Below are 24464 nucleotides of genomic sequence, written 5' to 3'. Positions count from 1 at the left end.
GAACCTCATATCATCATTGGATTAGCTTGCAAGTCACGATCTACCTTTGTTGTACGCATTGACCAACTGAGCTTCCATTTTAGGACAAATAACACCTGCTCACGCACTTTCCTTACGTCTCCGTTTTGCTATCTGGTGCATAATCTTTGTCTGGATACTATAAATCATTTGAGTTATTGGTAAGTGGTGTGCTTCCCATATCTACGAGATAAATGATTCAATGGCGTTGAAACTTATCTCGCCATAACGTGAACCGCTGGTTTTAAAGGAGGATAACATGTGTTGGAATAAAAATAGCCAATACGCAGCCATGTAACACAAATGATGTATTGTTGGAACATAATGGGTCTGTTAAAAAAAAGAGAGCGTAATTACGTACCAGAAGTAAGCATTCGCCCAATATTGAAGGGGTAAATGTTTTAAGAAAGCAAGCACAACCTTATGTCTACATTTATGAACTCTTCCAGACTGTGGTTGAATGCAGCCATAGTCGGTGCGTACATGTAAGCACGGAATTTAGCCAATATCCCAGATCGATATGAACTATTCACGTAACGTAACTTGTCTTGCAAGTTACGTTGCAAATGTTGTAAGCAAAACACATGCTTGGCTGTGGGAAATATGATGGGTATCGATTCTAGTAAGCCCACATGTCGATCTGAGACAAATGTAAGTGTCCTTTGCCCATTTAGCATGTTTGTGAGGTGTCCCAAAAACCAAGCCCAATTTGTGGTGTTTTCTGAATCAACAATCGCAATGGTTACAGGGAATAAACCTGCAATTGTACTTGTTAGTCGAGCAAACAATCTGTGAACAATATATATGAACAAGTGTTATGACGGTCACGCTGATGTGGAAAACAAAGTGTCCTTGCTTGTAACAATTTAATTACAATTGCACTACATAAATATAATATATAAAGAATTACCACATAATAATACCTTGGTTGCCATCCTTCGTAGTTGTAGCCAGTAAGTTCCCCTTGAATTTCCTTTTTAGAAAAGCCCCTTCCAAGAAAAGCAATGGGCGACAATGGTTGAGCCCGTCGATGCATGCTTCGAATGATATCAAATACCGTATGAAACGGTAGTTTTGTTCATCATATTCAATGTTGATGTAACTCCCAGGATTGTTTTCCATCACTACGCTATTGTACCAGCGTAGTTGGTCAAATGAAATGGAGTGTGCACCAAACATCTCACCACGAGCTTTTTCAACACCTAACCATGCAACTCGGTAACTAACCTCCAATTTGTAATCTTCTTTCAAGTCATACACAACATCGGTAGGCCACATGAGCAGTTTATCATGTACCCGTTCACAAATAACATCAGATAATAGATTGGAACTAGCCCTAGGGTTTTTAGGGGTGTCAACATTGTCATCGTCACGTGACTCTCGTACCTGAATAATAACATCGATGTATTGCAGACGGAAGACCATGCAAGAGATACCATGTTTTCCACATCGACATCATTATGTAATATGAAATTATTATAACCTGGCATCTTGAAGAACAAACACACTTGGGCCGGTGTTAACCCAGGAAACTTTTTGCATGCATAACTGACCATGTCATCGAAACGAAATGGAGCTTGCAAATTAATTGTGACATTAACATTTTCATAACAACAAATTAACATAATATGTGTGTCCATCCCCCTAACAAGATTAACACGTGCTTCATCAGGACCAGAAAAACCCAAAACAAAATTGACAAACACCACAAAACAATACAACACACACCCACAGCAAAAAATATTCAAAAAACAAGACATACCTTTGTAAAATAGAAAACAACCCCAAAAAATACACCACATAACCCCCCACCCCACTCGTTGTACGGCACCCCCTTCCACCAATACATACAAAACCCCAACAATATCAAACATAAATACTATCTAAAAAAGAAGACATACCTTTGTACCAACGGCGTATCGACTTTGGATATGCTATCTGTATCAGTCCGTCACACAGTCGCCACAAATCACCCACCCACACCACTCAAAACTGTAAGTCCAATGGTTGAAACGTTTATACACGTAGCATTGAAATTACCAAATGTGATATTCACATAAGCCACAGAATGACATGATCCCGCAACACACGATCCAAAAATAACAAAAAAGGTACAATCGTCCACACAGTAACGCCAAATATAGAAAATAGGATCAAAAAGAAACAAAGCTCCCCACCAGTAGGACTTACCGGAACAAAAGAATAAAGTTGGGAGTAATTGGTTTAACAGTTTGTGAGATAGGATTTATTGGTAAATATTCCATAAAATAAAATAAAATTGAGGTCAAAATATAAATAGATTTTATGATTTGATTTGAATATTCATGCACACAAATATAGGTGTCCCAAAAAAAATATATGTATATATATAAAATAAAAAATATTTTTTTTGTAAGGTATTGTGCTGGTCTGCGTGGGCAGAACCCACATGGACTGCCCAATTAATTCCTTTTATTATTATTATTATTATTATTATTATTATTATTATTATTTATTTTCTTATTATTTTTGGAATAATGTTTGGGACCACTAAAATAGTAGCTCTAAACTTGCATTAACGAGGTGGCATTGTTGTGGGTCCTACCTTGATGTGATAGTTTGGCCTTTGTGTTTTTTTTTTTTTCACTGGCAGCTCATTAGAGCTGGCATTAGTACTCCAAAATTAGAGCACTGAATCAGTGTTGACAAACTCTCCCCCACCTCTGTATATCGTGCAGCACAGTGAAATTATTATAATATATACACACCTCTCTCCCACACTTAGGTTGCAAATTAACAAAATCGTTTGTGAATAGGTTCGAGTTTGGTTTGATAAAAGCTCGTTCGAATTCTGTTCGTTAATTTTTTTTTTTAAATTTGAATTCGAGCACGAACTCGTTAAATTTTTAATAAACAAGCCCAAATATTCCAAAACTTGGCTCGTTAGCTGGCTCATTTAATATTTAATATTTATATATTAAATAATATAAAAATATGTATAAAGAATAAGATAAATATATTATTTATATATTTAAAAAATATAAATATAAATAATAGTTAATTATAAATAGTACATTTGTGTAATAATAATTTATAAATAAAAATTACAAACACATTATTTCAGGTTTATTTTCTTTTAGATTTGAACATTTTTTTAGGTTTGTTTAAAATATAATTATTCTCTATAATTTTAAAAATTACACATCGTCTCTTTAAGTTTTTAGTCATATATCAAATTAACTCTTGGGCAAAGCACCAATAAATCCCAAGTTTCAATCTTATGAACCATTTAGTCCTACCTTTTATTCTTGTAGACCAATAAGTCCCATGCCAATGTAAAAGACATTTATGTACATCGTTGACCCATATGTTTATATAAGTTAGGGGTAAAAAGGGTGTTTTGCTGATGCTGAATTTACATTGTTGTCCAAAAAGCATACTGTAGAGGTTTTTTGGTTTTTCCTCACATCCGACTAATCTGGAAGAGATCAACATGGCAATTTCTTGGGTTGCAATGCTAGTGTGCTGAGTAACACGCCATTGGTTGTATTGCAACGTTTATGGTAATGTTAACTCAACAGTCATAGTTGCCCCAAATAACATTTAGTTTGATTCTAAAACCCTAGAAATACGAAAAATTCTCTTAGTCTACACTAACATCGGATCATCGAGAGCATTTGGACCAGTGCGATTGTGGGGTATTGGTTGACGTTAGTGGCGGCACTCCGGCGGCGTCGATTTCACATCCACCCCTCATCGGTTGCTCTGACTATGTTGGTGAACAATGGTGTCAGGTATGTGGTTTGTGATGTTTCATTTCCCTATTTTATAGTACATCATCATTGTAATGGGTAGTGTTTGGCAATGTTGGAGCATGTATTGAGTGTGTGGCTGTATGTAATGGGTGTGTAGGGGTTGTTATTTGGCCTATTCGTTGTTTGATGTTACTAGTTTAGTGGGGTTATAATTGAACCGGGGGTGAAGTCATGTATTGGGCATATCAGTTTGTGATTGTAATTATGGTAATGTAACGTTGTGCATCCCTTACCCCCGATTCAAATGTTATCGGAGCTACTAATGATGAAAATGAACCTTGAAGTGTGTTTCATTTGCCAATTTAATTGTTGATGTTATAGAGATTATGTCTTTGATTTTTGATTGTCGTGTGTTGTATTTGTATATAGATTTTGAATATAGTATTTGTGTCTGATGTTTATCACGATGTGCGATTAGGGCATAAATTACAATCATGTGAAATGAAAATCATGTTTTCCATAAATTCAATAGGCTATAGAAATGTCTACATTGTCATCGGAATTCCGCACCGATGGGTTTGGGTTTCAATTTTTTATTTGTGTGGATGTTGATGTATAGACTGGATGTTAATCTTACCTCTAAAATGGTAAACAATCACATGTTTGGGTGACATTTTGGCTGCGTTGATCTGGGAACATCAAATGTGGTGGGTGATGGCTTGATGTGTATATGTTCAAATGTGGTAGGCGTGTTCGTCTGGGAAAAATGCATTGTGTTACGTTTTGACATGAATGTGTGTGATTTATTAGTGTTTCATTTAGAAACTGTGATGTATTTGTTACTGTACACGGATCAACGATACTTTGTTTGTAATATTGTCAACACAGGCAATATGTTTGATTATTTGCAAATGGTACGACGTACTGTAATGCCGACCAATATGATAATTTGGGTAAAGATTTACATCGTCCTGTTTTATGGTGGTTTGCATTTTTCTGAGTGGTTTGTTACCTAGTATTGGGAAGCAGAGGCATTGTTAACATCGGAGGTTGGTAGTACTATTTATCTAGTATGACCACATTAATGTTGTCGTTAATGTGAGGTCAATTTGTTTGTGATATTCACTGTCAAAGTGGTAACAAGGGAGTGAGTGATGGTTTTTTACTTATCAATCCATTCATAAATTACACATGAGTTTTGGTGTGGTTTAGATTGGTGGATTAATGTACATTTACCATACAGTGGGGAACATTAGACTTGATGTTCGTTTATGATTTACTTAAACTGCCACCCTTGTTGATATATGTTATAATGTGATTGTTTCATACATTTGGGTAGCATTTATTGGTCATGCACTATACATATTGTTGCATTTTGATTTGGTATGCTTATTGTCATGCCTATTTTGTTATTGCTGAACATGTTTTCGCAGCACGTGTTGCCACACAATTCTAATGAACATTACCTTCTAACTGTGGCAGTAAACGCTCGATAGCAGACCTCCAGTAAGGTGTCTGATGTAAGGACACGAGGTTCCTGTATGCGTGCGGCGATGGCTATGATGTTTATAAACGACGTAAAGAAAGGACTACGAGCTAGGAAATCATGATATGTTCCGTCCCCCTCCCCCCCTCCCCCCAAGCACCCATATCCCCCCAGCAAGTTTGAATTGGGTTTTATGTTTTGTTTGAACTATATTTTTTTTGCAATGATTAATCTGTTTTTGACGTGGCCGAACATAAAGCAAGAAATTGTGTTAAGATTATTTTTTTTGCTATTTAATTAGGCAAATTGCCTGTTTATGGTGCTGTGGTAATGACGTTATGTCGAACTGCAAATGGACAATACGTCGTAGTTACTAAAAATATTATTTTTGGAAAGGATCACGTATGAATTTCTGTGACTATGGGCATCATCTGTTTGTGATGTTATTCTGTTTGTGTGGTAAGTGAGTGGGTGAACCAAATTGGTGTTGTTTATGCAACGACGCGTATTCATGTGATAGTGAGTCATTTTGTTCGTTATCAGTTGTATAATGAGAAATGATGATTTAATAATTATTGTCAGCCTATTATTTTCAACGAATGGTGTTAACATAATGTATGAATTTCTATGACTATGGACATTATATATTTGTGATGTTTTGTTTGTATGGTAAGAAAGTGTTGTGCATTAGGTTGGAGTTGTTAATGCAATGCCGCGTTGTCATGTGGTAGTTAAGAATTTGGTTCATTCGCAAGTGTGTGATGTGAGATGCTGATTCAGTAAGCATTGTGAACCTCCTATTTACAACGAATGATGTTAATGTAACAGGAATTCTATATGTACAACCAGGGATGGACCGAGGGGGGGGGCTGGCAGCGGCGACCGCCCCCCCCCCCCAAAGTTTTGAAAAAACTCCCTAGATATAGTATTAAAATTATATAGGTTCGCCACCCCAAAAGTTTTGCAAAAATTTTAAGAACCGCCACCCCCTAAATTTTCTATTTTAAAATTAAAAAATTTAATTATTTTTTTGTTGATAAATACTAAAAATAATAATAATAATAATAATAATTTATTTTTTTAAGTATGATTACTTTTTATTTTAAATTTAATAATGTTAAAATAATTGAGAATTTATTTATTAATATGTTAAAGTCTTTTTTATCTGATCAAGGTCTAAATTTTTTAGTTGTTTGGTTATAAATAAATAAAATAAAATAAAAAAATAAAACTCACGCCTTCCACCACTTTATTGAGTTGAAAAGATAAAAAAATAAAACTCACGCCCATACTTGAGTTGAAAAGATCCCCAAATTCTCATTAACCTAATTCTCTAAGCCCGTTCTCCACCACTTTACTCTCTCTCTCTCTCTGAGTTTTGGGATTATCATTGAAGCAACACTAGAGGTTTCTCTAATAACAAGCCTTCCTGGATTCTACCTTCCATTGAAACACTATTCTGGGTATGCAATTCAATCCTATATACATTTATAACAACTGTATAATTTTTACATATCTATACATAGAGATTTGAATGTAGTAGAATTAATTGCAGATTGCTTATGCATATATAATTAATATCAATGGTACATATCTTTTTTGTAGATTATATATAATTAGAATTTCAATGGTACATATCTTTTTTATAGAAAATTCTGCGTATGTAATATTACTGTATATATAATTGATCCATGTTGAGTTCAAAACGCATCAATTTTGAATTATAATAGACTTGTTTTCTCTGAAAGAAATCTTCTCTTGCTTTGGTTGCAAAACCAAACATTTACTGTAGGCTTAAATAATAATAATAATAATAATATATATCGAAATGAAAGAGATGGATTACGAAATCAAAATCGAAATGAAAACAAGAATAATGGAAGCAGCATATATCGAAATGAAGGAGATGGATTACGAAATCAAAATCGAAATGAAAACAAGAATAATGGAATAGCAGTACAATTAATTAGAACTTAAAACATTAAAATATTTAATTAAAACTTACAATATTAAAACTTACAATTACAATAGCAATACAGGGTGTTGGTTTCACTCAGAGATCCTAGATTTTTTCAGAATATGTTTTCTATGAATTTCCAAGTCTGCCGAATGAGTTCAACTTGATTACATTTTATACAAAAATAAAGAAAAGAAAAGCAACAATTCACTGATGAAAGCAGCTGGCAGCGCATGGGGTAAAGCAGATGCTGTCGGTTGCTTTCGGTGGATTGATTGACTAGATGAGCAGCTTTAAACAAAAGTTGACTGGGTGAATAGTGACGGTGAACAGTAAAAGTGAACAGTAACTGTTACTATTCATCACTTTCGGTGGAACACGTGAATAATGGAATCAATATAAATACAAATTGGCAGCTTTTCTCAAAAGAGTAGTGATTGAAGCTAATTTGTATCTATATGGAATCCAATGTTGATTATGCAAACGGATCCTGGGCATCTTGAAACTCTGGCCCTGAACATTGATTAGTTGATTCTTCAGAGGAATGGGCATGTTCTGATCCTTCTTCTGAATTGTCTGAATCGGTGGATTGGGTTTTAGCTTGATTCAAAAGTTAATGGGCTAACTGGATCATATCTTCTTTGGATGACTTGGATTTATTCTTGGACTTGGCTTTGGGCTGAGCAGGAGGTGAACTGGGCTTTGCCTTTACTTTGGACTTTGATTTGGGCTTTGATTGGGCTGGTTGGTCAGCAACAGCTTTTGACTTTGATTTGGATGATTTGGGCTTGGAACCACTGGATGAGGGGCTTCCAAGGTTGACTGGAGGAAGGCTGGGTTGACTTCCTTGAGTAATTGCAGCAGTTGGGTTCTGCTGGGCTTTAGCAAGAGCAGGAGTTGGAGCATGCTGATCAGGCGGGAATTCTTCTTGAACAATTTCAAGAATTCTGGGCACATTGAATTTTACCCACCATTTGACTGTGTGTTGGCGAATGATGATGTTATCATCAATCCCATATTGCCATTTAAATATCCATGGAATTTTGTATTTGGATATGAAGATTACCAATAATGGAAATTGACGTTGATGAGCAGTAAATGGATAAACAGAGGCAAAATAATTAACTATTGCATGGAGATCATCAGGGAGGATATCTGAAATGGCGCCATAGTGAGTCCACCATCTCAGAAACCAGGTAGGTAATTCAGATTTAAATTTTTGATCAAATGAAATGAACCAAGAATGACTGAAGGTTTCATTTTGGTACAAGAAAATCTTGAACCAAGCATCAACATAATCATGGTAATTATATTGGATGGGATAACCGGGTACATCACGAAGCTGGTTAGGATTACCCCATTCAGCCATGGAAACAATGTTGTGAATACAAATTGAATGATATAGGATCTTGTAAGCATAGGTTCGATCCTGGATTGGTTTGATCAAAATTGAATGGTGATGGAGTAGAATGTCTTTGTAATATGAGAGGGCTTTCTCTGGATGTGAAAGGGTGAAATGGCATCCAGAGCCAAAATGGAATTTAGCAATGTCATTGATGGTTTGATTTTTTGGGTGACTGGGTTCTTTGTAGAACAGGTTAGTAACATGTGAATTGGTGTACTCAGATCGGGACGGTTTAATGGGGTTAACTGGGAATGGAGTAACGGAAACTGAATGGCTAGATGCAAAAGGATCGGCAGCCAATGCAGATGAGTAATCAGGACGATGGATGTTATCAAGAGTTTGGTAACGGTTAACCATTTCAAGTGAATGAGATTGGGTGATTGACGCCAACGGAGGAGGAACAATAAGTTGATTAGGTTTACTGGAGGATGAGGCCAAAGCCTTGGAGGGAGGCCTTGGACGAGACATCTGTTGAGAGAGAAACAATGGTTAGCAACCAGAAAGAAGATCTAAATAATCTTGATGACGATGTAAACAGTTGTAGTTGTGAGCAAGTAAATTGTGACGGGCTTGAATCTGATGGTAAATGATAAATTGGGCTCGTTTGGTGGTTGGTCGGGCTATTTTGAGACGGTGAATACGATAGGTAAGTTGTTTAATTTGGGTGTTGAAATAGGTAATTCGGGATTTATGGTAAGAAGTAAATGGTGCAGTCATCCCTTACCCTCCTGTAAAAATTCCCGGGTAAGAAAATCAGGTAGGGAATTTTGACAACCAGGGATATAAGTAATATCAAAATCAAAAATGCTTAAAATAGCTTGCCAACGGGCAAAAATTTGTTTACTAGCAAGATTGTGAACATCTTTTTCTAAAATATATTTAGCAAATTTACAATCAATACGAAGTAAAAATTTTTGATTTAAAATATCATCTTGAAATTTTTGAATACATAAGACAGTAGATAAAATTTCTTTTTTAATAGTACTATAATTTAATTGTGCTTTATTCCAGACACCAGAATGATAGCGAACAATTTGTTCAGATGATTGAGGAGTGACTTTTTGAAGAAGAATGCCCCCACAACCAATATCAGAGGCATCAGTTTGAATGATTTTGAATGAATTTTCAGTAGAAATACCAAGACAAGGAAGAGACTTGACATATTGTTTGACCTGTTGAACAATAGAAGTATGGACAGAAGACCAAACAGGAGGATTATCCTTTAACCTATCAAACAGCGGTTGACAGACTTTCCTAAGGTCTTGATAAAATTCAGCAATATAATTGAGGGAACCTAGAAACCTTTGTAATTGGGTTTTGTCGAGAATTTCATCAGGGAATTTGGACGCAAATTCAATGGGTCTACTAATGGGTAAAATAGTATTATGATGAATATCATAGCCTAAGAATCTAACTTTAGTTTGAAACAATTTAATTTTAGGAGCAGAGATAACAAGACCATGACTTTTAATGGTGTAAAAGAATGTAGTTAAATGTTTCCAATGTTCACTAATGGATTTGGAAAAAAATTAATATGTCATCAATGTAAACAATTGAAAAATGACTAAATGGGTTGAAAATGTTATTCATGATATTTTGAAATTCACTAGGAGCATTTTTTAATCCAAATGGCATGACATTCCATTCGTATTGGCCAAAGGGTGTATTAAATGCAGTTTTATATCTATCTTTCGGATGAATTTGAATTTGCCAAAACCCACTTTTTAGATCAAATTTACTGAAAATAACAGCTTGACTAAGTCTTTTAATCAAATCTTTTTTTATTGGGAATAGGATATCGGATCCATTCTAGAACAACATTTAAGGGTTTATAATTGATAACTAGGCGAGGGACACCTCTTTCTAATTCAGCATTTTTATTAACATAAAAAGCAAGGCAAGACCATGGTGATTTACTTGGACTAATGATGCGATTATTTAATAATTCATTAATTTCTTTTTTACATAGTTCAAGTAATGCATGATTCATTTGAATTGGTCTAGATTTAGTAGGAATTTGTCGTTCATCAAAATTCTTAATATAAGGTAAAGTAACTACATGCTTTTTCCTATGCCAAAATGCAGTAGGTAAAGTAGAACAAACAGTTGATTCAAGTTTTAATTTGAAATCATTAATTTGAGAAATAAGAACTGGATTAGTTAATTGTTGGTCAATGCGTTTATAATTAATTTCTTCTTTAAGAAAATTTATATGTCGAGTTAAGCGACTAATGGTATGGGAAATAGAATAATCTTTTAATTGATTTAATTTCAATAGTTCAGGAGGAGATAAAAATTTAAATGTAACGGGTTGACCTAAAACATGTGTAGTTATTCCTGTACTAGATGTAGTAAATGGATATAGTAAATTTATAAAAGGGGAGCCTAAGATGATTTTATCAGTCATATTTGTAACTAAAACAAAGGAGGTTTTGAAACATACATTATCTTGGCAAACATGAACTTTAGGTAATTTATATTTGATATGCATTTTACTACCATTAGCAGAAGTTAATTTTTCTTAACATTTTTCATAGTATGTAGTAGGGAGTAAACCTTCTTCTATACAATTTAAATCAGCACCAGTATCAATTAAAGCAATTAATTCTAATTCAAAATCATTGATAATTATTTTAATTTTAGAATACCATTTTTGAATATAAAGTTTATTAATTAGACTTAACCGTTTTTCTTCAGGATTGTTGGATGGAGATTGGTGTGGTCGATTATCAAATATTAAATGATCAGGGTTAGGAGGATCAGAATCATGTTCAGAGTCATTTGGAGTATAGCGATCCCGGGTTTACCCTTGTTGTACAGTGATCCGGACATGTGTCCGTGGATGTTGGTAGTTGGTTATTATCGTGTTTACATTCCTTTTTCTTCATATTTGAGTTATAGGATGTGTTAGGCAGGTTTGTTACAGGTTGGTTGTGTTCGGGAGCCTAGTGTTGCTGCCCAGAATTTTGGACCTTCGCTCGAGCGAGGAGTTGGTCGCTCGAGCAAGAGTGGGGTTCGTGTTTGGTGGGTCGAGCCAGAGTGGCTCGCTCGAGCGAGCGGTTGCACCTGGTTCTGGACCTGAGAGCTGTCTTTCTTGGCTCGAGCGAGCTTCCTTCGCTCGAGCGGTCTGGGTTTTTCTTTGCTCGATCGAGAACTTCTTGGCTCGAGCGAGAGTTTTCTGTGTCTGGTCACTCGAGCGACCAAGTCTTCGCTCGAGCGAGCGTGTTTTATATCAGCGGACAGTAGCGATTTTAAACATCACTTTTTCACATTTTCTTTTGATCAAACCCTAAATCCGAGACCCTCTCTCTCTACACTTATATTCTCTCTAAGAATTGATCTCCCTAGAGTGTGTTTCTAGCCTAGGGCCTTTGTTAAAAAGTTAGAGGGCGTTGAGAGCTTCGATTTAATCTAAAAAAGTTTGGATTTGGAGCAAGTTGATCTTTGAGTCTTCATCTCCTTTTTGGCTCAAACTTTGAGGTAGGGATGTCCTACTCCTCTCTATGGATTTTGTCTTTAAATTTTGGTATTTTGAGATGTTGGGTTGGTTTGGTAATTTTGTGAAAGTTTGGGGCTTTTGTGTGATTTTACAAAAGTTGGGGTTTTATTCATAATAAACCTGGATGCATGTTTGGCATAGAGAAATTGAATGAATGTTAAATCATTGATGAAAATGGGACCTAAGGGTTGAAATGGTAATTATGGATAATGACCTAATTACATTATTGATTAATTGGGATAATTAATTGGGAGAAATGAGGAAATGAAATGTTGATTGAATATCCATTTGTGCATTTATTTTCTGTTTAGAAATAACTGCTTTGGGCTATCGGTGGAGGATAGTCGTGATTGTTGTAGACAATGCATGATGATTAGGCAAACTGAAACTAATCAATGAAGTATGTCATGGAACTTGACAGTTGATAGAATACATTAACTGTATGTATCGGGTGATTGTATATAGAACCATTGTGTTTGTATACGTTATGTGTAGAGGAGGAGAAAGGGGATGTACTCCGCGGTTTAGGGGAAGATAGGGGATGTACCTCTAAACCGGATAGCGTTGGGAGAAGATAGGGGATGAACTCCGTAGACACAGCTCATATGCTTGTCTAGAGAAGTGAAGATAGAGCTTGTATGCTTATCTTTGTAAAGTGTGAATACAGCTTATATGCTTATCTGTGGATATTGTTGTTATACATATCTGTTGTAGAATGTGGATATAGCTTATTTGCTTATCTGAGAATGTAGATATTGTTGTTATACATATCTGTTGAGCATGTGGGTAGTGCTTATATGTCTATCTGTTGAAAAAGGGGAAATAAAAAGTAATTGGGACTTGTAAGTCGTTTGACATAAATATATGATTTATGTGATTGTATCAGTGTTGGCCATCTATCAATTGCTAATCTTTTAGTCATTGTTCATGGTTGGTTTAGTGTATTTCTACTGGGCTGTGGCTCACCCTATATGGGAATATCATTTTCAGGTGCAGGAAGCATGCCACCTCCAAGGACATAGTTGGGAGGCTAGAGGCGGACATACTTTTGTCGCTTAACTTTTGATGTATTACATGTAACTTCAAGCCAAGGGCTTAATGTGTAAACGAGTTAGTACTCTTTTGTTGTAACCAAGTGTTAACTTGGAAAGCTGTAAGCCCGTAGGGCATTTTGCTTTGATGTTAACATGTAATACTTATGTAATGGAACTCTAAGGAATAAAGGAATGTGGTTAGTTTATGTGTAAATGCATGTCTTATCAGATGGGTTTAATGTTGTTATTTTGAGGGCGTTACATGGAGATTCTTGATCATTATTTTGGAAATTGTCGAGACTTTTATTAAGTTTTAGAGTAATAATTTCGTCTTCCAATTTTTTATCTTTATTTTGTAATTCTTTAATTGTTTGTTTAATGTGATTGATTTCTTGTTGTAAGTCTTGTAGTGTAACTTCTTTTTGTTTATTTTTAAATCTATCTAAGGTTTTGGATAAACTAATTATGGGTTTAGTACATTTTAATTGTTTATTTCATAAAGGTCCGGTACATTTTAATTGTTTTCCTGATTTTACACTTAGTTTACGTGATCCACATATTCTCAAAGCATTAACATTAAACATTCAATTACATGGTTCATTTACTGAAATGTTAGAAAAAGTTCATAATATTGCTTTAATTTATCGTGTTCATTATAAATGTATGCAAACCAATTTAAATGTTCATGCCTTACATAAAAGTTCCAAAGATAAAACTTTATTAATCCAAAGCAGTAGTAGTGGTGAATCCAATATTAATATTCCCCAAATGATTGAATGGAAATATATAGATTTACCTGATCAATGGGTTACTGTTAATGAAACTTATAAACACAATCAACAACAATCTTCAATTCAAGATATACAAGATATTCAACAATACAATGATGGTTCTGTCCGAATTAAATTTAATCGAAGTCAATCCTCTAGGCATAGTACATCTAGTGTCCCTACTGAAATTACAACTGAAGATGAAATATTTAACACTCCTTTATTTCAAAAAAATAGCCAAATACATCTTGGTCAAACTAACCAAACTTCCCCAAATAAACTAAAAGGAATTGATAATTCTACCACTTCCCAGATTAGTAAACCTGTTTATACTACTTCCACACATTTACCAGAAGAAGACATTGCTTCCAATACTTCTCCAACTCAAATTGATTTTGAAGAATTTATTCCACCCGTAAATCCTCAACTCATGACAATCAAAAAGGATTTTACTCATGATTTAGATAAATTGCTTATTGAATTTAGATCCAACGAAAATAAAAGTAAAAGACACGCTTATCGTGCTAAATATGACTCTGCTCAACAATCAAAAATAATTCGAAAATGGTATGACTTTATGGTTCAATATGGTTTTGAATTATCTTTCTTTGACTATATGGATCAATATTACAAAAAGATCAACACACTTACAAAACATAAATGGAAAACTTCTCCTAATACTTCTGTTAGTTCTAATCATCCTCCATTAGAAAATATAATTATTGATCATCACGGTTCTGAAGTTCCGGCCTCTCCTTTTAAATTACCTGGCACTGACCCTGAGATAAAAAAATTATTGAACAAAATAATTATACTAATCAATGTTTAAAAACCATTGGGAAACAATTAGATAAATTAGAAACTACTTTAGATGACCAATCTGCCAAATCTACTAAACCCTTAGATCAACCTTTACTTAATCTCCCTAGTCATCGTTCTAAACGAACTAGCCTCATTACTAATGATCAATCTACTGTCAAAGCCATTGAACATTTATTTACTAAGTTAACTCCCAATGATACTTCTACATTCAAAGATAAAGGTCTTACTGTTTTAAATCAACAACCTATTACCAATACTGTTTTGGATCAATCTGACACTGAAACGACTGATACTGAACTAGATCAATTAGCCCCACAATTTCAATCTTCTGCTCTTAATAAAATTAATTATCCCAAAGTTAATCCTCAGACTACCAAAAATTGGTATTCTTGACCTACTCCACCTGATCTCCAATTTGAAGAAACTAATCTTAATAATCAATTTTCTGTTTCTGCTAAAAAATTATATGAATGGAATATTGATGGTCTTAGTGAAGATCAGATCCTTCAAAAATTAAATCATTTATCTATGGTAGCTAATAGTTATCTCAGTAATTATCCCCAATATTCTCAACCTGAAATTGTTTCCTTACTTACCTCTGGCTTCACGGGAATGCTCAAATCTTGGTGGGAAAAATACCTTACTGAAGACCAACGTGACTCAATCATTTATGCTAATCAAACTGATGAAAATGGTCTACCTATTTTTGATGAAACTATTGGATGTTGTCACCCTGACGGAATTAATCAATTAATCTATACCATAGTCCGGCATTTTATTGGTACCCCTACAAATATATATTCTCGCATACATAATCAACTTAGTAATCTTACCTGTCCAACCTTAAGTGATTTTAGATGGTATACGGATGTATTTACCTCTCGAGTTATGTTAAGAGAAGATTGTACTAAATCATTTTGGAAAGAAAAATTTATTAATGGATTACTTAGTTTATTTGCTCACAAAATTAGAGATGTTCTTAGTCAACCCACTGGTGTTATTGAGTATGATAATTTAACATATGGTGATATAATTAGCACTATTCAAAAAGAAGGATTAAAAATGTGTATTGATCTTAAACTTAGTCAAAAAGCTAATAAAGATAAACATAAAGCTAAATATGAATTAGGCAATTTCTGTGAACAATATGGTTTACCTCCTGTTGCACCCTCTCGTAGGAAATCACATAAATATTCCAAACATAAACATAAATCCTCCTACAAATATTCTAGTAAATATAAAAAGAATTATTCCCCTTCCAAATCCAATGATAAATTCTGTACTAAACCTAAAAAGAAATCTTATAAGACCAAAACACATCCAAAATCTAAATCTGCTAAAGATGTTACTTGTTATAACTGTGGTCAAAAAGGTCATTATTCAAATAAATATAAAGAAAAACAAAAATTAAAAGATCGAGTTAATCAACTTCAAATTGATGATAATTCCAAAAATCAACTATATGAAATATTTCAATTAAATCAGTCTATTAGTAGTTCCTCTTCTTCTGATCATCCCACTACTTCATCCGATTACCAATCACCTAGTGATGATTCTGATAACAATATTACTATAGGATGTAATGATGTTTGTTGTAAACCAGTTCAACAAATTACTGTTCTTACAAAAAATACTCAAGAAGAATCAGCTCTTATTGAATTAATTAGTAAATTAGATGATCCTAAATTAAAAAAATATATATATTGATAAATTAAAATCATTATTAATTCATTCAGACAATAAACCTAAGTTTGATAAACCCATAATTAGTTTATCCAAAACCTTAGATAGATTTAAAAATAAACAAAAAGAAGTTACACTACAAGACTTACAACAAGAAATCAATCACATTAAACAAACAATTAAAGAATTACAAAATAAAGATAAAAAATTGGAAGACGAAATTATTACTCTAAAACTTAATAAAAGTCTCGACAATTTCCAAAATAATGATCAAGAATCTCCAAATGACTCTGAACATGATTCTGATCCTCCTAACCCTGATCATTTAATATTTGATAATCGACCACACCAATCTCCATCCAACAATCCTGAAGAAAAACGGTTAAGTCTAATTAATAAACTTTATATTCAAAAATGGTATTCTAAAATTAAAATAATTATCAATGATTTTGAATTAGAATTAATTGCTTTAATTGATACTGGTGCTGATTTAAATTGTATAGAAGAAGGTTTACTCCCTACTACATACTATGAAAAATGTTAAGAAAAATTAACTTCTGCTAATGGTAGTAAAATGCATATCAAATATAAATTACCTAAAGTTCATGTTTGCCAAGATAATGTATGTTTCAAAACCTCCTTTGTTTTAGTTACAAATATGACTGATAAAATCATCTTAGGCTCCCCTTTTATAAATTTACTATATCCATTTACTACATCTAGTACAGGAATAACTACACATGTTTTAGGTCAACCCGTTACATTTAAATTTTTATCTCCTCCTGAACTATTGAAATTAAATCAATTAAAAGATTATTCTATTTCCCATACCATTAGTCGCTTAACTCGACATATAAATTTTCTTAAAGAAGAAATTAATTATAAACGCATTGACCAACAATTAACTAATCCAGTTCTTATTTCTCAAATTAATGATTTCAAATTAAAACTTGAATCAACTGTTTGTTCTACTTTACCTACTGCATTTTGGCATAGGAAAAAGCATGTAGTTACTTTACCTTATATTAAGAATTTTGATGAACGACAAATTCCTACTAAATCTAGACCAATTCAAATGAATCATGCATTACTTGAACTATGTAAAAAAGAAATTAATGAATTATTAAATAATCGCATCATTAGTCCAAGTAAATCACCATGGTCTTGCCTTGCTTTTTATGTTAATAAAAATGCTGAATTAGAAAGAGGTGTCCCTCGCCTAGTTATCAATTATAAACCCTTAAATGTTGTTCTAGAATGGATCCGATATCCTATTCCCAATAAAAAAGATTTGATTAAAAGACTTAGTCAAGCTGTTATTTTCAGTAAATTTGATCTAAAAAGTGGGTTTTGGCAAATTCAAATTCATCCGAAAGATAGATATAAAACTGCATTTAATACACCCTTTGGCCAATACGAATGGAATGTCATGCCATTTGGATTAAAAAATGCTCCTAGTGAATTTCAAAATATCATGAATAACATTTTCAACCCATTTAGTCATTTTTCAATTGTTTACATTGATGACATATTAATTTTTTTCCAAATCCATTAGTGAACATTGGAAACATTTAACTGCATTCTTTTACACCATTAAAAGTCATGGTCTTGTTATCTCTGCTCCTAAAATTAAATTGTTTCAAACTAAAGTTAGATTCTTAGGCTATGATATTCATCATAATACTATTTTACCCATTAGTAGACCCATTGAATTTGCGTCCAAATTCCCTGATGAAATTCTCGACAAAACCCAATTACAAAGGTTTCTAGGTTCCCTCAATTATATTGCTGAATTTTATCAAGACCTTAGGAAAGTCTGTCAACCGCTGTTTGATAGGTTAAAGGATAATCCTCCTCTTTGGTCTTCTGTCTATACTTCTATTGTTCAACAGGTCAAACAATATGTCAAGTCTCTTCCTTGTCTTGGTATTCCTACTGAAAATTCATTCAAAATCATTCAAACTGATGCCTCTGATATTGGTTGTGGGGGCATTCTTCTTCAAAAAGTCACTCCTCAATCATCTGAACAAATTGTTCGCTATCATTCTGGTGTCTGGAATAAAGCACAATTAAATTATAGTACTATTAAAAAAGAAATTTTATCTACTGTCTTATGTATTCAAAAATTTCAAGATGATATTTTAAATCAAAAATTTTTACTTCGTATTGATTGTAAATCTGCTAAATATATTTTAGAAAAAGATGTTCACAATCTTGATAGTAAACAAATTTTTGCCCGTTGGCAAGCTATTTTAAGCATTTTTGATTTTGATATTACTTATATCCCTGGTTGTCAAAATTCCCTACCTGGTTTTCTTACCCGGGAATTTTTACAGGGGGGTAAGGGATGACTGCACCATTTACTTCTTACCATAAATCCCGAATTACCTATTTCAACACCCAAATTAAACAACTTACCTATCGTATTCACCGTCTCAAAATAGCCCGACCAACCACCAAACGAGCCCAATTTATCATTTACCATCAGATTCAAGCCCGTCGCAATTTACTTGCTCACAACTACAACTGTTTACATCGTCATCAAGATTATTTAGATCTTCTTTCTGGTTGCTAACCATTGTTTCTCTCTCAACAGATGTCTCGTCCAAGGCCTCCCTCCAAGGCTTTGGCCTCATCCTCCAGTAAACCTAATCAACTTATTGTTCCTCCTCCGTTGGCGTCAATCACCCAATCTCATTCACTTGAAATGGTTAACCGTTACCAAACTCTTGATAACATCCATCGTCCTGATTACTCATCTGCATTGGCTGCCGATCCTTTTGCATCTAGCCATTCAGTTTCCGTTACTCCATTCCCAGTTAACCCCATTAAACCGTCCCGATCTGAGTACACCAATTCACATGTTACTAACCTGTTCTACAAAGAACCCAGTCACCCAAAAAATCAAACCATCAATGACATTGCTAAATTCCATTTTGGCTCTGGATGCCATTTCACCCTTTCACATCCAGAGAAAGCCCTCTCATATTACAAAGACATTCTACTCCATCACCATTCAATTTTGATCAAACCAATCCAGGATCGAACCTATGCTTACAAGATCCTATATCATTCAATTTGTATTCACAACATTGTTTCCATGGCTGAATGGGGTAATCCTAACCAGCTTCGTGATGTACCCGGTTATCCCATCCAATATAATTACCATGATTATGTTGATGCTTGGTTCAAGATTTTCTTGTACCAAAATGAAACCTTCAGTCATTCTTGGTTCATTTCATTTGATCAAAAATTTAAATCTGAATTACCTACCTGGTTTCTGAGATGGTGGACTCACTATGGCGCCATTTCAGATATCCTCCCTGATGATCTCCATGCAATAGTTAATTATTTTGCCTCTGTTTATCCATTTACTGCTCATCAACATCAATTTCCATTATTGGTAATCTTCATATCCAAATACAAAATTCCATGAATATTTAAATGGCAATATGGGATTGATGATAACATCATCATTCGCCAACACACAGTCAAATGGTGGGTAAAATTCAATGTGCCCAGAATTCTTGAAATTGTTCAAGAAGAATTCCCGCCTGATTAGCATGCTCCAACTCCTGCTCTTGCTAAAGCCCAGCAGAACCCAACTACTGCAATTACTCAAGGAAGTCAACCCAGCCTTCCTCCAGTCAACCTTGGAAGCCCCTCATCCAGTGGTTCCAAGCCCAAATCATCCAAATCAAAGTCAAAAGCTGTTGCTAACCAACCAGCCCAATCAAAGCCCAAATCAAAGTCCAAAGTAAAGGTAAAGCCCAGTTCACCTCCTGCTCAGCCCAAAGCCAAGTCCAAGAATAAATCCAAGTCATCCAAAGAAGATATGATCCAGTTAGCCCATTAACTTTTGAATCAAGCTAAAACCCAATCCACCGATTCAGACAATTCAGAAGAAGGATCAGAACATGCCCATTCCTCTGAAGAATCAACTGATCAATGTTCAGGGCCAGAGTTTCAAGATGCCCAAGATCCGTTTGCATAATCAACATTGGATTCCATATAGATACAAATTAGCTTCAATCACTACTCTTTTGAGAAAAACTGCCAATTTGTATTTATATTGATTCCATTATTCACGTGTTCCACCGAAAGTGATGAATAGTAACAGTTACTGTTCACTTTTACTGTTCACCGTCACTATTCACCCAGTCAACTTTTGTTTAAAGCTGCTCATCTAGTCAATCAATCCACCGAAAGCAACCGACAGCATCTGCTTTACCCCATGCACTGCCAGCTGCTTTCATCAGTGAATTGTTGCTTTTCTTTTCTTTATTTTTGTATAAAATGTAATCAAGTTGAACTCATTCGGCAGACTTGGAAATTCATAGAAAACATATTCTGAAAAAATCCAGGATCTCTGAGTGAAACCAACACCCTGTATTGCTATTGTAATTGTAAGTTTTAATATTGTAAGTTTTAATTAAATATTTTAATGTTTTAAGTTCTAATTAATTGTACTGCTATTCCATTATTCTTGTTTTCATTTCAATTTTGATTTCGTAATCCATCTCCTTCATTTCGATATATGCTGCTTTATTATTATTATTATCTTTAATTTCTCAGAGATGAATAGGCTTAAATATCTTTAATTTCGTTGCAATTCACTTCAATTTGGATGCTATTCACCTCGTTAGTGTTAGAAATTCTATTACTCTGAAGATTCTTATTGTTTACCCATTGAAAATGACATGTCCTTTGTTTGTTAGATTAAATTATATTGTTAGTGTGCTTGTTACCTAGTGAGTAGCAAAAATTGTTTAATAAATTTCAGGTTCTTAAATAAAATTAAGTTGAATGTTAGGTGAATTATGGTGAACAAAAAAATTGATTCTTTCTTTAAGAAAAGCGGCTCTCAAGATATAGAGGCCTCGTTTGGGAAGTGGCTATTTTAGTAGGCTATTTTAGTTTTTGGCTATTTTAGTAGGCTAAAATTTTTGTGTTTGAGAAGATGATTGGATTTTTTTGTGGTTGGATGTGATGTTTGTGAGAGAAAAAGTGAAATGATTATGGGTTTGATGTGATATTTTGTCTTATTAGCTATTTTAGCCTATTTTGTCTTTTTGTGAATTTTAGCCTAAATTGGGCTATTTTTTTTCTTCTCAAACACGCCCAGAAGTTAATGCAACTACAAAACCTTCCACTGATAATGTTGAAGCTTCAATTCCTGAATAACGTCCTTGTAAAGTGCGTAGAATATAATCCAAAGAAGTTGATGCATCTTCTTTGGTAAGGGATCCAGGACTACGACCACAAATTTGGGATTATTTGATATCTCAACGTGATGAGATTCGACGAGCTTACATCAAATTTGGACCATACCAACTTGACAACCATCCTTTTGAAGAGAAGAATGGATGTCATTTTCTAGCTTCTTGGTACAAGTTATTTCTAGATTGGATAGAATATTCTCCAACCAAACATTGTGCTTTTTGTCTTCCTTGCTATCTTTTTACAAAACCGAATGGGCGCACTACTTCTAGCGCTTTCATTTCTGATGGATTTTCTTCATGGAACAAAGTCAATAGTGGAAAGAATTGTGCTTTCTTAACTCATATGGGAAAGGGTCCTAATTCATAGAAACAGAATTGCTGTTAAATCTTGTCGTGATTTAACAAATCAAGCGCAATACATTGAGAAGATAGTTGAGAAACAAACTTCTCAACAAGTTGCAAAAAACCGTTTGCGGTTGAAGACTACAATAGATGCTGTCAAATGGCTTGCATTTCAAGCTTGTGCATTTAGAGGTCGTGATGAAGGTCATGATTCTAATAATCATAGGAATGTTATTGAATTGATAAAGCTCTTGGCATCTTATAATGTGGATGTGGCAAATATTGTGTTACACAAAGCTCCTCAAAATGCTTCATACTACTCGCATCGAATTCAAAAAGAGATTCTTAGTATTTTCTTTGACAAAATACAAAGATTCATTCGCGAGGAGATTGATGAAGCAAAATTTTGGGTTATAGTAGATGAAGCTCAAGATGAATCAAAGAGGGAGCAAATGGCCATTGTTCTAAGATTTGTTGATAAAAATGTTTTTATAAAGGAGCGTTTTTTTGACATAGTTCATTTATCGGATACAACATCAGTAACTTTGAAAGACGAAATATGTATTGTCCTATCTCGTCATAATCTCAGTGTACAAAATATTCGTGGTCAAGGGTATGATGGTGCTAGTAATATGCGTGGAGAGTGGACTGGGTTGCAGGCCTTATTTCTTCATGACTGTCATTTTGCGTATTATGTTCATTACTTTGCTCATCGACTCCAATTAGCATTGGTAGCGACAGCAAGAGAGGTTATACCCGTTGCCCAATTTTTTGCTTATCTAGCTCTCATAGTTAATCTATGTGGCTCTTCTTGTAAAAGGCATGATCAGTTAAAAGTTGCTCAAGCTGAAGAAATTGTAGCAAAACTTGCCATTGATGAAGTTGAAACTAGTAAAGGCAAAAATCAAGTTGGGACATTGAAACGGGCTGGAGATATTCGATGGGGTTCTCACTTGGGATCTATTTCTAGTTTGATAAATATGTTTGGTGTAACTTGTTCAGTCTTAAGTAATGTCATCAATGATGGAGCCACCTCTACTCAACATGCGGATGTAGATGGAGTTTATGATAATACTACATCTTTTGAGTTTGTGTTTATCTTACATCTTATGAGAGATATTATGGGGACTACTAATGATCTTTGCCAAGCTTTGCAACGTAAATCCCAAGATATATTGAATGCAATGCATCTAGTGTCAACTACAAAAGCACTTGTTCAAAAATATAGAGAAGATTGATGGATTTCTTTGTTGGAGAATGTTCAATTATTTTATGGAAAATATGACATAGATATTCCTAGTATGAGTGCTCGTTACACATCTGGTAGAGGTCGTGCTTGTCACCAAAGAGATCACATTACTATTGAGCATCATTTTCGAGTTGATATTTTTACAATTATATGTGATTCTCAATTGCAAGAATTGAACAACAGATTCAAAGAAGATGTGATGGAGTTTCTTATTCTTAGTTCTGCTTTAGATCCTAGGGATGATTACAGTTCGTTCAAAATTGAAGATATATGCAAGCTTGCAAATTAATTTTATCCTAATGACTTTACAGAGCAAAAAAAAAATTCATTTGAAATTCCAATTGCAAAATTACGAGATTGATATCCTTAAACATCCTGAGTTTCAGCAGTTGTTGAAAATTTCTAAATTGTGCCAAATGTTGGCAACAACAAGGAAGTCAACAATTTATCCTCTTGTCGATAGATTGATTCGTCTTGTTCTAACTTTACCAGTTTCTACGGTGACAACAAAACATGCATTTTCAGCCATGAAAATTGTAAAGACTAGATTGCCCAATAGGATGAAGGATGATTTTCTTTCAAGCTACTTGTTAACATATGTTGAGAAAGACATTGCTAGAGATTTTGATGTAGATTCCATCATAGATACTTTTTATGTCATGAAAGACCGTCGAGCACAACTTTAGATGCCTATGTAGATATGTAAAGCAAATAGTTGCTTTTTTGAAAATTATTATGGATTTACTAGAACATATCCAATTGTATTTTGATAATATTTTGTAATTATATACGATGAATGGAAACATATAATTATATATTTTTGTGATATTTGGATAGAAAATGATATTGTATATCACACGCTCATGACAAATTTTTTGATTGCATATACACTCGCCCCCCCTCCCCCGATATTAGAATCCTGCGTCCGTCCCTGTGTACAACCCAAACAATAAAAATTACACACATAACATCATACCTTAATAATCCACCCAAACATTAGTCACAAAATCAAAGAAAAAAAATAAAATAACAACCAACAACAAAACCATGATTACAGTAACAAATACATCACAGTTTCTAAATGAAACACTAATAAATCACACACATTCATGTCAAAATGTAACACAATGCATTTTTCCCAGACGAACACACCTACCACATTTGAACATATACACATCAAACCATCAGTCACCACATTTGATGTTCCCAGATGAACACAACCAAAATATCACCCAAACATGTG

The 24464-nt window shown here is 34.0% G+C and overlaps 2 protein-coding genes across 2 annotated transcripts; one reads left to right on the top strand and one right to left on the bottom strand.

Moving 5' to 3' along the window:
• Nucleotides 1-419: 419 nt before the first annotated feature.
• Nucleotides 420-1443, bottom strand: LOC145805209 (uncharacterized). The gene is made up of 2 exons (XM_082900273.1): nt 942-1443; nt 420-775 (listed from the first exon to the last, which is right to left on the bottom strand). The coding sequence occupies exons 1-2, from the start codon at nt 1441-1443 to the stop codon at nt 420-422; spliced, it is 858 nt and encodes a 285-aa protein (XP_082756399.1).
• A 22077-nt stretch (nt 1444-23520) lies between these two features.
• On the top strand, nt 23521-23907 carry LOC145805208 (uncharacterized). Its single transcript, XM_082900272.1, has one exon. The coding sequence runs from the start codon at nt 23521-23523 to the stop codon at nt 23905-23907; it is 387 nt and encodes a 128-aa protein (XP_082756398.1).
• The last annotated feature ends 557 nt before the right edge of the window (nt 23908-24464 follow it).

The sequence above is a fragment of the Camellia sinensis genome, chromosome 13 (genome assembly GCF_055761805.1).
Source record: "Camellia sinensis isolate YWXY chromosome 13, ASM5576180v1, whole genome shotgun sequence".
NCBI lineage: Eukaryota > Viridiplantae > Streptophyta > Magnoliopsida > Ericales > Theaceae > Camellia > Camellia sinensis.
This window is presented reverse-complemented; position numbering and strand designations above follow the sequence as displayed.